Here is a 16,314-nt window from a genome sequence, read left to right as displayed (position 1 = left end):
ATGCTGCATAGTGATGACGGGGATAACATTTCCTGAAGTTAAGCACACAAGAGGAGCAGGTGTGGAAGCAGGCTGACCAGTTCATCTTGGGGCATTATTGAAACCTGTGATACAGACAGGTGGAAATATCGAAAGAATTCACCTGAAGGTCAGAGGATAAATTAGAAGGGGAAGTGGGATTTCTCAAGCCTACAACACAAAGAGGGTAGCTGAAACTTTGGGATTTGGTAAGATCAACTGGAAACTGAAGAATGTAGAATGAAAATAAAAAGAGAGCTATGAACAGTGCCCTGAGAGGCTCCAGTATATACAGAGCAGGAAGAAATGGGGAGACCAGGAAGGGAAACTGAGAAGGAATAGGTATCATGAGGGCCCACACAAAACCAGAAGAATATATCACAGAAGTAAAAGATAAGTATTTGGGGTAGAAGGGGTAAAATACTGTGTCAGTACTGGTAAGAAGTCAAGAAAAATAAAGAACAAGCATATTTTTCAGATTTAGTAACATGGCAGTAACTGGTAACCTGAATTAGACCATTTTCTTTGAAATGATGCCGAGGGAGCCAGATTACAATGAGCCAGGATGTATTTGGAAGTGAGAAAATGGAGATAGTAAGTCCAGAAATTTATTTCATAAGACTAGTATGAAAAGGAAGAGAGAGCTAAGGCAATAGCTAGAAGAAACCTCAGATTAAGTGAAGGTTTCATTTGTTTGTTTGGAGAGTCTTGAGGAAATGCTCTTGTAAAGGAAGGAGTATGCAGAGAAAGAGAAAGTAGAAATACTATAGAAAGAGGAGTCATAATATCAGGTTCCTGGAAGCTAGAGTACCAGTACAGTGAGGTTAGTTGGAGTCATCCATATTAGGGGTTTTCCAGGATGATATGATGGAAAGATAACAGGTCAAGGGACTTTAAGATACTGTCAAGGGAATGGTTGACATCACAGACCATGGAAATTAAGGTGAACTTAAAAAGAAAGTGATAACAGAAAGAGAGAAGGTAGAGGCATCCATAGATTTCAGGCCTCAATGAAATTGATCGAGTTGGAAGGTTAGGAGTGTATGAACAAAGAAAGGATGTTCAAGTTAGTAATTTCAGATATAGAGTCACTTGACAAATGAAAAACATTTCCATTCTCACCACTTCTTTAGTTCACTTTAAAGTTAGGCTAGTAATACATAAAGAAGATTTCTTCTTGAGCTCTTCACATTCTTTCCAACTGTTCCCTAACAGTTCTGTGAGCTCAACCAACCTGTCTCTTGTTAATACTGGGTGGTTTTTTGTACAATTGGGTCTCTTCAGTCCAAAAAGACAAGGTCAAGATCTAGTGTGCCCTATCCCTTCAAAACAGGTCTCCAATGACACTATCTTCATGCCATCACTTGCCATCTTAATCTTTTTGTTTGTTTAGCCATCTATAAAATGGACATAACAGGAGTTGCTGATCATACCTCACCCAATGAGTTAATTCATTTTCCCCCAATCTGAAACTGCTCCCATTTAGAAACATATAAATAAAATGTAAAGAATTTGAGAAGAAACTAAATTGCACACTTTTTTGAAGATGTAGTAAATCAAACCTGCAACAAATTAAAATTATCCTATTCCTAAGTTAAAATAACATGATCTGACTTATTTGTTCAGGCCTGGTGGTAAATGAAGCAGTAAGAAGGTGAGTGTAAAGAAGAAGATGGAGAGAAAGTGAATAGAAGGGCAAGCTGGGGCTGTGCTCTTTAGAACAGTTTTGCTGCCTCCTCAATGAACAGCGGCATGGAGTCCAGCACTAGAGAGGAAGCGGTCTACTGCCTATTAAGATTCGCTTCAGATATACAGATAGTACGTGTTCTCACTAATGCCTGACTGCCCTCCGAATTATCTTTTGTAGATTCCTAGAGCTAAGTCGGCGTTGCTTAAATAAATACATGAACAAATTAAATCAATAAAACCTATCTTACCAACCCCTACTCCTTTCCTACTCCCACAAAAAAGCTATGAGTACAGAAATGCCTGAAGCTCAGATAAAAGGAATTGCAGGAGAGCTGCACTTAACTGCTGACCCTGAGGGTTGACGTATTTAGTTTCCGGGGTTTTTTGTCCAACACCTCCCTCCCTTTTTTTCCCCTGTGTTGTTCGCTGTATGTTCTTTTTAAAACATCTCATGTCCTTTTTGGAAAAATGGGGGCATGATAAATAAAAAGTAACAAGTTCTAAAATTATGCTCTCTATAAAATCTCTACTCCATTGAGCAGAAACACAGGGTGTGGACCTAATCAAAGTTGGGCTAGGCATTTTAAAACCCCAATTAAATTGGAATTATTGTGGTAGCACTGAGCTCGGGATATTCCTTAGGCCCAAGAATTTTCCTTGTGATATTAGGCAATATTTAGAGATATCAAAGTAAGTGGGCAATATTTAAAGATCAAGGTAGGGGAAAATGTGATGACATGCATTGAGGGAAAATACTGCACGCTATCAGCCTTAGTTAACAAGCATGGAAAGGAGACAAAAAGCGAGGCGTAACTGAATTCCTGCTTGGCACAAGGTAATGTGAACAGCATTCCTGTAGCTGCTCCTCTCGCCATTTCATAGACAAAGTACCAAGAGTACCAAAAGATCACAAGACAAGGTCATGGGGCTGGGTAATAGCAGAGCCTCTACTGTTTATACCGTATCACATACTGCTTTTCTTCATTCATTCATACAATTCCCACTAGATTTCATCCAATAAAAACTGCATTTTATGTTATGATAATAAATAACTAATTATAACTAAGGAAAATTCAAGGGTAAAAGATAAATAGAAAGACTACTGAATGTCTGGGACTGAAACTCTACAATGCTGATTTAAAAGCTTAGGGGAAAAAGACCTCCTTTAAAAAGACAAAGCAGAAAAAAAAGTACCTTATTTTGGTAACCATGTTGCTATAGCAACAACATAATGATGCACAGAAGGGCTTTCAAAGTTATACTGATAATAAAAGATATACATGTGTACATAGGTCTATCAATGTTGTTGAATAAATATCAATCTCCATAACCTTGCCAGATCTAGCAACAAGGAAGCCCATGTAAACATTATTTATATCCATAGTAAAAACACCTGTCAACTTCTATTTACTATTTGCATGTGTCTACAGAGAGAAGGAATAAAGAAAAACAGTTTGCTTTGTACCTAAGAACTTTGGTCTGGAATGTAATCTAGTGCTGGTGTGAGAGAAAAATGAAAAGATGATAGATAAAAGGATTAGCTGGCCTTAGAACTACATGGTGTGAATAAAACTTGCTTAGGCTTCTAAAAGTTAAAGTAGTGCATAACACAAATATCAATATTTATATATCTAGACTAAGAACAACATGATATGAACTTCGAGGTTTAATTTATTTGTTAACAACCCTGTGCCTGCTGGAGGCATTTTTCAGTGGTCTGAAAAAGAACAAATGGTTTTCCAAATGATACTCAGCATTTTCTCCTGCTTTCCCCATGTGCCCAATCACATGCACTTAAATAACGGCTCTCATTTCACTGCAGAGATTGTCTCTCTTCTGCAAATGGGACAAATCAGAATTTTAGAAGAAAGATGAGAGTTTGAAAAGCCCCCAGAGAATTGAAATGATTCTCTAAGAAGTATGCCCCCACCCCGTAAGAACTACACTTCTACATCAGTTCTTTGTTCTATAAAGTCTGGAATATTCAAAATTCAGTTGTCCCAAACATTTTTAATGTGTATGCTCTCATACTACTTCTGTACAACCCAGAGTACTGCGAAAGTAGAAAAAGCACAGCTGGGCAAAGACATGTACAGAAGACAAGATTTTCCACAAATGGAGTCCATGACATATTTCTTTCTTGAGATTGTATTTTTCTTCTTCTCAAGGAACTACAGTAAGCATGTCCATGTTCTGTTCTGAAGGAAAATGTAATGGTCAAATGAGGCAGGTCCTGCTAGTGCCCTCTTCCCTACAACAGACCGTGAGATTATTTCAGGAAGCAATGAGCCAACTCCCTGCTGTCCCCAGACCCCACAGCAGTTGGGGGAAAGCTTTTGATTTCCTAATATAGGCATTGCCCTTAACTGCTTCTCCCTTCACATTCCTGCCTTCTGGAAATGCACCAGCCATCTTGAGATCATGAGAAAAACCAATGTGAGGCTGAAGATCTACTCACTGAGAAATGTGGAGAGAGACTGAAAGAGGCTGGGTCCCCGGTGACATGGCTGAGCTGCCTATACCCTTTCTTCTTTCAAGAAACAAATAAACTCTTGTCCAGTTAAGCCTCTTTCTTCAGAATTGCATTCCTAACTGATATAGCTGGTCTACATGGGAAGTTTGGCAGGAGAAGATAATGATTAACAAAATTTGCCTCCCTTGCCCCATCACCCTCTACCCCAACCAGGTACAACTATTTCCTCCAACTCTTCATTTATAAACTCAGAGAAAATTAAATTCTGCATTAATTTTATCCCAAAGTGTGTACTCAATCTCGTTCTCTGAATCTTTAGGAACTATCTATGCCCCTCCCAAGGGCTGACTGCTTTTCACTTGACTTATATATGGCTCAAATGGTTTGTGAGAAGAGCTAAGACCAACAGAACTCTTAAGTCTGGCTCCTCATGGACAGGTCTGTCCTACTGCTGCTCAAAGCTCCATGGCATAAGCAGGAGAGACACCAAAGAGGAAATGTTTAGCAGGTATGTAAAGATTCATTTATGTAACTACTGACTTTTGTGAGCTACTTATTGACATCTGTCAAAATTTAATCAATTATCTTTTGAATGTTCTTATTCAAAGCAATATTTAATTTTCTAAAAGTCAACCCAAGGTCACAACCAAAATGGAGTAGCCCGTTACCGCCCGCTCCTCTTACAACTGAAAAATTCTGATTATAATACAACAAAGCAAAGGGAGACTCTGAAAGATGGAAAGAAGGCAGGTGGCCTAGTGATCTTGGGACCTGAAAAACATCATGGCAGGGAGATCCTGGAGTTTCCTTATTGTCTCCCATAGGTCTCAGACAGGGTGCTGCAGAAGTCTCCAACCCACAGCCACCAACAGCCACCTTAAAATAAGAAAGAAAGTCTCCAGAAAAAGTCTGATATACTTAGTGGATCAGGGAAAAGGTGGATAAACAACAAAAAACATTTTTGGCAATATCTTCTCCAGCCAAATATCAACTGTAAAACAGTACCTCCCCACCCCACAGCTTCAACAGGGCTGCAGCTGAGCCAAGAGTTAATCTTCCACACCACACCACCTCTGCCCCATAGAAACAGATGATACCTTCTAATCCACCTGGCTGGTGTCTCAGTGAGGTGAGCTGGGAGCTGATTTTTCATTCTCCTATTGCAGATGCAAGATATGCTCCAACCCCTGACCAGGGTAGTGTCAGCAAGGCCAGTGGAGAATTAAAGCTCCACTCCAAGCCTGAACCAATGTGTCTAAACAAAGCAATACAAGCTGGTAAAAGTAAGCACTCTTACTTTCCGCTATTTCTTGTGTCAGTGAAGCCCAGTGGGGAACTAAACCTCCATACTCAACTGGCAGCAAAGAGATCAAAGGAAGCAGTGGATGGACTAGCAGCACTCCTAATACTGCTCCCCATCCATATCCTGTGTCAGAGGGTCTCAGGAGAGAGCTTCCAGCCCCATCCTGCATCAGTGAGGTAGAATAACGTGCTGTTAGATAAAGGAGTCAACACTCTGCTTTCCTATCCCTGGTGCCAGGGGGAGTAGCAGAGAGCTGAGCCTTGACTCAGAGCTGGCAGTAACAAGGCAGAATCAAGTGGTGGGAGGCAGGGCTGGTTGGCACTCTCCCATCCCTTGGTGTCAGCCGGGCAACAGAGAGGAGCCAAGCTTCTGCTCCCACCCTGCTGCAACAAAGCAGTGTGAGTCAGTCCTCTGATTCCCCACTTCCCGGGTGACAGTGAGTTCAGCAGCAGGGAGCTGATCTTCTACACCCATGCAGAGGCACAGGGCAGTGTAACTTGGTGATCCCCTTTTGTTGGAAAGGTGTGAATGGGGAGAAAGGGAACTTCACTCCATCAGTCTGATACAAGACAGTGTGAGTTAAAACCCCACTTTTGCTGGAGTAGTAGTGGGAAACTGAACAAAAAACCCATCTAGCTTTCTTGCTTTATCTCAAGAGAGGAAGTGCCTGCTGAAGAGACATTAAATCGGAAGCAAAGTCTCATAGTATAACCCCCCAAATAAACAGAATTCAATGGAAAAATCACTCATCATCTCAGAACCAAGAAAGTCACAACATTAATGAGAAAAGATAATCAACAGACCCTACACTGAGATGAATCAGATGCTGGAATTATAGAACAAGAATTTCAAGGCAGCCATCACAAAAAATTCTTTTAAAAGTAAATTAAAATTCTCTTGAAACAAAAGGAAATCTCAAAAAGCACAAAACTTACAAAAAAGAACCAAAAAGTAATTATATAACTGAAAACCACAGTATCTGAAAAAAAACAAAAAATAAAAAATACCTCAATGGATGGGCTCAATAGCAGAATATAATGATGGAGGAGAGAATCACTGAACTAAACTTTAGGATAGATCAACAGAATTCACCCAATCTGAACAACAGGGAGAAAACAAACAGAAAAAAATAATTAACAGAGTCTTGGAGACCTGTGGGATAATAACAAAAGAGCTAACATTCGTATGTTTGGAATCTGAGAAAAAGAGAGAAAGGAAAGTAGGTCTAAATAATATTCAAAGAAATAATAGCTGAAAACTCCCTAAATATGGCAAGAGACATAAACCTACAGCTTCAACAAGCTGTAGAAAAGATCTTATTCTATCCAAAAAGAATAAACCCAAAGAAATCCATGCCAAGACACATCATAAGTAAACTATGATGTTATGTACCTATATTGCAATAGGTAGAGAAGCCACTAAGAAACCTACATGCAAAGTGATATATATACTTAAAATCACTGTAAAGAAATCAAGATACAATCATAAAAACATTCAAGAAACCAACATCCAGGTAAAAAAAGGGAAACAGAGAATGAGAACCAGAGAAAACAAACTAAACCCAAACAATAAAATAGCATACTTAATCCCTAATGTATCAATAATTACTTTAAAAGTGAATGGTCTAAATATACCAATTAAAAGAGACTGACAAAGTGGATTTTAAAAAACTATGATTCAACAATATGTTATCTACAAGACTCACTTCAAATTCCATGACATAGGTAAGTTGAGAGCAAAAGAATGGAAAAAATATACCATGTAAACAGTTTCTTTTAGTAGTAGTGGCTTTATTAATATCAGGTAGTCTTCAAAGCAAAGAAAAACACTGGAGACAAAGAAAGACATTATATAATGATAAAAGGATCAATCCACCAGGAAGGCATAACAATCCTAAGTGTGTTCACACTAAACAACAGAGCTACAAAATTTGTGAAGCAAAAATTATACAACTCAAAGATAAATAGACAAATCCACAATTAGAGTTGGAGACTTTTGGTACTCTACTCTTAGCAACTGATAGAATCATTAGACAGAAAATCTGTAAGGACATATTTCAACTCAACAGCATCAACAATCAACTAATATAATTGACATCTATGGACTAATTCATCCAACAACTGCAGAATTCTTTTCAAGCTCACATGGAACAGTCACCAAGATAGACCACATTCTGGGCCACAAAACACATCTTAACAAATTTTTTTAAAATTAAAATTATACAATGTATGTGCTTAGACCACAAAAAATTAAACTAGAAATCAAACAGAAAGCTGGGAAATTCCAAAATACTTGGAGATTAAACAATACACTTTTGAATAACAAAAGTGTCAAAGAAGAAATGGCAAGAGAAATTTTTAAAACTTTGAACTAAATGAAAATGAATTGAAATTTTCAACTTATTAAAACTTGTAGCACAAGCAGTGCTTAGAGGGAAATGTATAGCATTGACTATGAGAAAAGAGAAAAGATATAAAATCAATAATCTAAACTTCCACCTTAGGAAACTAGAAAATGAAGGGCAAATTAAATCAAAGCAAGAAAAGGAAAAGAAATAATAATAATTAGAGCAGAAATCAATGAAATTGAACCAGGAAATCAATAGACAAGAGTTTGGTGGTTTCTTAAAAAACCATACATACCATATGATCCAGTAATCATATCCTTTAGTATTTATCCAAAGGAGCTGAAAATGCATATCTATAGAAATAGTTGCACATGGATATCTTATAAGGGCTTTATTCATAATGGCCAAAACTTAGAAGCAACCAAGAAGTCATTCAGTAGGTGAATGAATAAACTGTGGTACATCCAGACAATGGAATATTCAAGGCTAAAAAGAAATGAGCCATGAAGCTATGAAAAGACATGGGGAAAACTCAAACATACAGGGTGGGGCAAAAGTGGGTTTGTTGTTGTATGTGAAACAGTTTATTCTTGTTTTATTATTTATTACAATATTTGCCATACAAACAACTCTAAATTTACTTTTACCACCCCCTGTATGTTGTTTTTTCAACTTGCCTGAATCTAACGCTAGGTTAGTGTTAGCCAGAGTGAGTTTCTGTTGTTGGTAACCAAAAAAACTTGATATAGAACTCTGACGAGAATTTGGCAAAGGATATTAAAAATCAATAGAGAAAAAAATTAAAAGATAAGTAACCATGAGAAAATATTACCAACATATATGAACAAAGTATAATGTTCATACTATATTAAAAATTCATATAAGCAAAAATAATTCAATAGAAATTTTAACAACATATATGAACAGGTAATTAATAGAGGAAGAAATATAAATGTCTAGTGAACATGAAAAATGTTTAATCTTATTAGCAATAAACACAAATGAAATAATAATGAAGTAACATTTTTTCATTCAAGAAAAAAGTGAAAATTTGAAAAAAATTAAGATTCCAGTATTAACAAGATATAAAAAGCTAACCACTTTATAAATTATTGGCCAAAAACATAGCTAACACTATTTTCTCAAAGGAAGTTTGGTGTAATATCCATCAAAATTTTAAGTCGGTGTTTACTCTCTTTAGCAATTTCACTTCTAGGAATTAACCCTATGGAAAACATGTATACACAAATATAAATTTAAAAACTACATACAGTAATAAATATTGAAAATAATCTAAATGTTGAGAAGAGAAATGGTTAAGTAATTTAGTCATATCCGTAGTAAGGGAAAAACATTGCAGCAATTAAGAACAAGGTAGATTTATATGCATTAACATGGAACAATTTTCAAAATATATAGTTAAGTGGCAAAAGTCACAACATAATAAACTTAATATATTGGTAATGTTTTAAAAAACCAGTCTATTAAAAGATAAACATTTTCAAAACTACATGGCTTATATACAATACATTGCACATATTAAAGAAATATATCTATAATAAAAGTAAAAACACAATGAAGAATATACACCAAACGATGAAAAATGGTTTTATCTCCAGTAAGAAGGAAGCAATCTACAGGATAAAAAGAGACTTTCTTGCCTTTTCTTCTATATACTTCTTTTATTTCATGTATTTATATACTTATATAATGTAATAATTTATTAAAGATAGTAAAGTGCGCATAACATGAAACAAGAAAAATAATCTCTGGCAGGCAAAAAACCCTCCAAATTTAAAGTTTTAAATTGAATACTTCAAATTTTTTATTTTTCCACTCAAATAATATGAAATGCTTTATTATTTAGTTTTGAAATTTAAAAAACTATTAACAAATTTTTTTTGGTAAAGAATTAAGAAATCTTGGACTCAATTGACATTTAATGTAATTATTGAAATTTGTAATAAAATTTAATAGAAGTACTTAATAGTAAGAAATTTAAGAATATTTCTATTTTTGTAAAGACACAATGCTATTCATTGCATTCATTAATTCAAGATTTACTAACATCAACTGTTGATATTGTAAATGGAGTAATATTAATTCATAGGAAAAAGGTAAAGCCATAAAGCTTCAGCAAAAACCCTTCTGTAGAAGTGTTTGTGTAAGCTCATTGAAGTGTCTTTAGTAAGACTAAATTGTTGGTTAGATTTGCTAGCATTAAGAACTCATTATTTAATTTTATTCCAATTTCAGCGACTTAGAATCATGAGACAATTTAAACGTTTAGGCATCCTTATCAAAACATGAAAACCTTATCTTATAAATCTAAATATTCAAGGCCACTTAAAGCAAATGTTAGGCATCAAAAACTACCAAAATTCACCTGCTTTTTGACAGAAAAATCTTCCTAATGATAAAATTCAGATATCTGGGGAAAAATAAAACTTAACCTATTTAAGCTTAGAGTTATTGAATTAATTGATTTCTAATTATTCAGAGAGTAAATATATATCTCAAAGACTGCTCAAACGATCATTAATAATTTTACTTAGTAATTATTAATAAACTCATATGTATTCAAGTATAAAGTATACCTGATACAGAGGAATTCTAGGAAAACATTGAAAGTCTATTTGCTTTCTGTACGTTTCTTTCAAACTAAACAAATAACAGAAAAGAATAACACACTCCAACCTTTCTGTTTTGGAGTCATTGTCAATTTTGAACTGTTCAAATTCTTGGCTAAGAGAATGTAGCTTTTCTTGAAGTCTCTTTTCACGTTCTATACTTCCTTGATAAAATTTCATCTCTTTTTCCATTGCTTTCACTTTTTCTTCCATAGCTTTAAACTCATGGAGAATTAGATAGCTGACTCCACAGTACTTACAAACTTTTTCTTCAGGGGGCATCTAGAAAATAAAATATACATTTACTGAGATGACATTTTTTTTAAATTCTGGAAAATGAAGTTCAGCCAAAAATGTTAAGTTCAAGATGTTATTGCAGCTCTGCTGGTCAAATGAAGTAAATGTATACTGTACTACGTCATGGAGTAATAATGATGACATTGCTTACATCTGCATAAAATGTTTTAAATTGACATGCTATTGACTCTGACACAAAATCTTTGAATTAGAGAAGGATCTTTCAGAGTAATTATTTCTACATGGTATCTCTAAGAAAGATTTACTCTTGAAATACCTTCAATAAAGTTAAACTAAAAATGATGAAACCGTCTTTACAATTTTTGTTTCAAGATGAGTTTTCCATGAAGTGGGAAGGAAACACTGGCCTTTCACTGCCAACTGCACTGTGATCCTACAGATGCCTCTTGGCTTTTTCAGATCTTATTTTCCTCATTTATAAAAGTAGGACATTGAGCCAAATGAACTCTAATTCCTGTTCAGTTTTAACATTCTATGATTTTTATAGAATTTAAAATTCTATCATAAAACCACAAAGAGCAGAAACACTTTGAACTTAATCTCTTCTCCCTAAAATAGTTCTTTTCCCCTCAGGTACTTAGGGTTATACTCATTTTCTAGATAAGGAAAGGGAGACTATTGAAGTTAAATAACCAGCTGGTAGGTGGAGAAGTTAGGATTAAACCCAAGTCTATTTAAAACCAGTACAAATGCCTGTAACCATGTGTATCATATTTATCTACAATGTGTATGTCAGCTAAATTATCTTTCTTTAGATATAATGTTCACATATCTCTGGACAACATTGGAGCAGTGAAAAATAGAATTTTAGCAAAGTCAAGAGAGAGATAATTATTTTTTGTGTCAAGTACATAAATATTCCTCAAGTAGCCTCTACTTGTCTTACTATCCACAAAGTAACAGAGGCAGCTTCATTAAATATTTGCTCCAGGGCACTAAAAGGAAAACAACACGTGGATTGTTAAGAGAAATACTTACTCTTAATGTAACCTCCCTTAAGCCTGCAGAAATGGCTCCTGTAACTAAAAGTGAAACCAGCACATCTGCCACCACATCTGCCTATCAATGCTATTACCCAAGAGTGGTTAAAATAAACTAAGAATAAATTTTTATACAGTAAAATTTTGCACATCTAAATTTCAATAATAAAAATTTCAAATGTTAGAATCGCTATTATCAACAAGATAAGTAATAACAAGTGTTGGAGAGGTTGTGAAGTAAAAGGAACCCTCTTTCACTGCTGGCGGGAATGTAAACTGGTACAGTCACTATGGAGAACAGTATGGAGACTCCTCAAAAAATTAAGAATATAGTTACCATATGACCCAGCAACCCCTCTTCTGGGTACCTACCAGAAATATGTGAAAATACTTTATTTGAAACAATTTTGTTAGATTGTATTGTGACAGCTGTCATATTGGCATGCATTTTTAAAAAAACATCAAAATTGGTGAATTTTTGTGTAGTCATTTTAATATTGAAGATGGATGAAGATATGCGACATTTTTGACATTATGCTTTATTATTTCAAGAAAGGTAAAAACATAACTGAAATGTAAGAAAGATTTTGCAGTGTAAAGTATATGGAGAAGGTGCAGTGACTGATGATGTCAAAGGTGGTTTGCAAAGTTTTGTGCTGGACAATGTTCTGCACCTGGGTAGACCAGCTGACGTTGACAGCGATCAAATCGAGACATTAATTGAGAACAATCAACGTTATACCATGCCAGAGACAGTCAACATACTCAAAATATCCAAATCAATAAGGTTATTGGTGAAATGAAAAATGTGTCTTTTATTTTATGGAAAAAACTAAACAGACTTTTTGGCCAACCTCATATACACGATGGACTACTACTCAGCTAAGAGAGCACAGGCATGGAACCATGGAAGAGACTCACAGCAGTCGGGGGAGGAAGGAGGGGGGTAATGGTGGAAACACGGGGAAGGGACTAGCGAAAGAACATATATGAATGACCCATGGACATGGACAATGGTGTGGGGATCGGCTGTGGGAGCGGGGTTTGGGCTGGGCAGAGTAGGGCAAAGGGGGAAAAACTGGAACAACTGTAATAAAATAACAAAAAGAAAAGGATGATATACTGCCACTTGCAACAGCATAGATGGATCTTCAAAATATCATGCTACACGAAATAAGTCAGAAAAAGTTAAAAAACCATATGATTTCACTCTATGTCGATATAAAACTAAAAGCAACAAATGGACAAGAAAAACAAACAAATAAAAACTCATAGACACAGACAACAGTATGGTAGTTACCAGAGGGAAGGGAACTGGGGGAGTAATAAAGATTAAGGGGGGGTCAAATAGAGGGTCAGGCAGAAGTAAGGCCTGCTTGAGAGTGGTTGGTAGGGTAATAATATGGGTGTAATAATTTATAGTTTTAATTTGAACATTTCACCTAAAATGTCATATGGCATGCTTGAGTGTGATATTGTTATATTACAGAATTACATGGTTATGATTCTGTAATAAAAGATTTTTTAATAAAAAAAGGAGTATTATTTGTGCTGGACCCTGTATATGGTGATAAAGATTATTTGACTTTGGATGGTGGGCAAAAAATGCAATATACAGATGATGTATCATAGAATTGTACACTTGAAACCTATATAATCTTATTAATCAATGTCACCTCAATAAATTTAATTTTTAAAAAAATTTCAATTGCAAACCAAATGCATACTATAGGAAACCAATTAACGACTACATCAATCATCTAACTGCCACTGATACCAAAAATACTGATTTATACAGCAACAGTTTTGAAAAAAATCATAAAGATAATCTGGTTCACGCTCCAGACAGGTTCATTAAGCCTATTCCAACCTAGATAGGTTGCTATCCAGACTGTATATAATCACCCCAAATGATGGAAAACTACTTTGTAAAGAAACCTGTGGCATCTTCTATGCCTGGTTTTATAAGGAAATTTTTTTCCCACGATCACCCCAAATTTGCCTGCCTGGAACACCCACTGGTCCTAGACCTCCTAGTAACCATATCTTCTCCAGGTCAACACTTCCAACTCCTCCTGCTGTTTCCCGTATGGCATGGTTTTGAATTTCTTTCTCACTCTAGATAATTTTTTCTGAACTTGTTCTGGGTTCTACATGTGTTTCAAAGTATGGTGCCCAGAATTGAATACTTCAGTGTGTCTGGCCTCACTAAAACAGAGTAAGAGAGTACTCAAACGTCCCTCATTCTAATATCTCATTAGTATTTAGTATCATTAGTACTATCTTCTAATGCAAACTTAGATTATAATGATTTCTTATATTTTTAGAAATTACATTGCTATTATATAACTGTCTTTTATGTTAAATAAACCTCCTATTTAAAAATACTGCAGTGCAACCCCTGCCTTATTATACTGAATATACCAATCCATTCCTTTCCACCTTTTTTATCTTTTTATCTAATCATTATTATATTTTTTCCCATTACCATTTAGTCCCCTATACCCCTCTCTCTCCAGTAATCCCCACACTGTTGTCTATGTCCATGAGTCCTTTTTCCTTTATGCTCAATCCCTCCATCCCTTAACTTCCCCCTCCTTTAGCTGTCATCCTGCTCTCTATCTAGGAGTGGCCCCGTTTCCCTTGTTAGTTCAGTTTGTTCATTAGATTCCACACATGAGTGAAATCATATGGTATTTGTCTTTCTCTGACTGGCTTATTTCACTTAGCATAATGTTCTCCAGGTCTACCCATACTGTCACAAAGGGTAAAATTTTCTTTTTTTATGTGGCCGAGCAGTATTCCATTGTGTAAATGCCCCATAGTTCTTTTATCCACTCATCCACTGATGGACACGTGGGCTGTTTCCATATCTCAGCAATTGTAAAAAAATGCTGCAATGAACATAAGAGTGCTTGTGTTCTTTTGAATCGGTGTTTTGGGTTCCTTTCGATAAATTTTCAGATGTGGGATTGCTAGGCCAAAAGGTAGATGCATTTTTAATTTTTTGAGGTATCTCCATAATGCTTTCTACAGTGGCTGCACCATCTGCATTCCCACCTACAGGGCAAAAGGGTTCCCCTTTCTCTGCATCCTCGCCATCATTTGTTTGTTGATTTATTGATAATAGTGATTCTGACAGCTGTAGGATGGGATCTCATTGTGGTTTTAATTTGCATTTTTTTAATGATTAGTGATATTGAGCATCTTTTCAGATGTCTATTGGCCATCTACATGTCCTCTTTGGAGAAGTGTCTATTCAGGTCCTTTGCCTATTTTTTAATTGTTTTTTTTCTGGTGTTAGTTTTTTAAATTCTTTGTAAATTATGATAAAGATGTATCGATAAATATGTTCTCCCATTCTGTGGGATTTTTATTTTGCTGATGATTTCCTTTGCTATGTAAAAACTTTTCAGTTTGATGTAGTCCCATTTGTTTATTTTTTTTCTTTTGTTTCCCTTGCCTGGGGAGATATATCTGATAAAATATTGCTACAAGCAATGTCTGAGACTTTGCTGCCTATGTGTTCTTCTTCAATTTTTATGATTTCAGGTCTAACATTTAAGTCTTTGATCCATTTTGAATTTATTCTTGTGTGTGGTATAAGAAGGTGGTCTAGTTTCATTTTTCTGTATCTGTCCAATTTTCCCAACACCATTTACTGCATAAACTATCTTTAGCCCATTGTATGTGCTTGCTTCCTCTGTCAAATATTAACTGACCATAAAGGTGTGGGTTTATTTTTGGGCTCTCTATTCTATTCCATTGATCTATGTGCCTGTTTATGCCAGTATCAGGCTGTTTTAATTACTATGGCCTTGTAGTATAATTTGATATTAGGTAGTGTGATTCCTCTAACTTTTTAGGATTTTCTTTCTCAGGATTGCTGTTGCTATGAGGGGCCTTTTGTGGTTCCATATCAATTTTTGAAATATTTGTTCTAGTTCTGTTAAGTACGTCATTGGAATCTTGATGGGAGTTGCACTGAATCTACAGATTGCTTTGGGTAATATAGACATTTCAATGATGTTAATTCTTCCTAAACGTGAATATAGTATATGCTTCCACTTACTTGTATCTTTTTCTATTTCTTTCTTCAGTGTCTTATAATTTTCCAAGTACAGATCTTTTATATCCTGGGTTAGGTTTACTCCTAGGTATTTTATTCTTCTTGAAGCAATTGTGAATGGGATTGCTTTCTTTATTTCCCTTTCTGTTAGTTCATTATTGGCATATAAAAATGCAAATGATTTCTAGATAGTAATTTTGTATCCTGCTACTTTGCTGAATTTGTTTATCAGTTCTAATAGTTTCTGTGTGGAATATTTGGGGTTTTCTATGTATCGTATCATCTGCAAATAATGACAGTTTTACTTCTTCCTTTCCAATTTGAGTGTCTTTTATTTTTTCTTCTTGTCTGCTTGCTGTTGCTAGGACTAAAAATATGGAATGCTTCACAAATTTGTGTGTCATCTCGGTGCAGGGGCCATGCTAATCTTCTCTGTCATTGCAATTTTATTATATGTGCTGCCAAAGCAAGCACCTTTCCACCTTTT

The 16,314-nt window shown here is 35.4% G+C and overlaps 1 protein-coding gene and 1 non-coding gene across 2 annotated transcripts in view; both read right to left on the bottom strand.

The window, feature by feature from the left end:
* LEKR1 (leucine, glutamate and lysine rich 1) overlaps nt 1–16,314 on the bottom strand; it is a 144,716-nt gene that overhangs the window by 116,343 nt on the left and 12,059 nt on the right. Inside the window, exon 3 of the mRNA XM_054575571.1 lies at nt 10,528–10,742. Coding sequence (XP_054431546.1) covers nt 10,528–10,742 — 215 coding nt within the window. The remainder of the gene's footprint in view (nt 1–10,527; nt 10,743–16,314) is intronic.
* On the bottom strand, nt 16,197–16,301 carry LOC129077257 (U6 spliceosomal RNA). The gene has a single exon (XR_008529801.1). It is a non-coding gene; the product is annotated as a U6 spliceosomal RNA (small nuclear RNA).

Source organism: Pteronotus mesoamericanus, unplaced genomic scaffold, assembly GCF_021234165.1.
Source record: "Pteronotus mesoamericanus isolate MK-2021 breed Mesoamerican mustached bat unplaced genomic scaffold, CSHL_Meso_final contig_116, whole genome shotgun sequence".
NCBI classification, from domain to species: Eukaryota; Metazoa; Chordata; class Mammalia; order Chiroptera; family Mormoopidae; genus Pteronotus; species Pteronotus mesoamericanus.
Note: the sequence above shows the minus strand (reverse complement) of the source record. Positions and strands in the feature narration are given on the sequence as shown.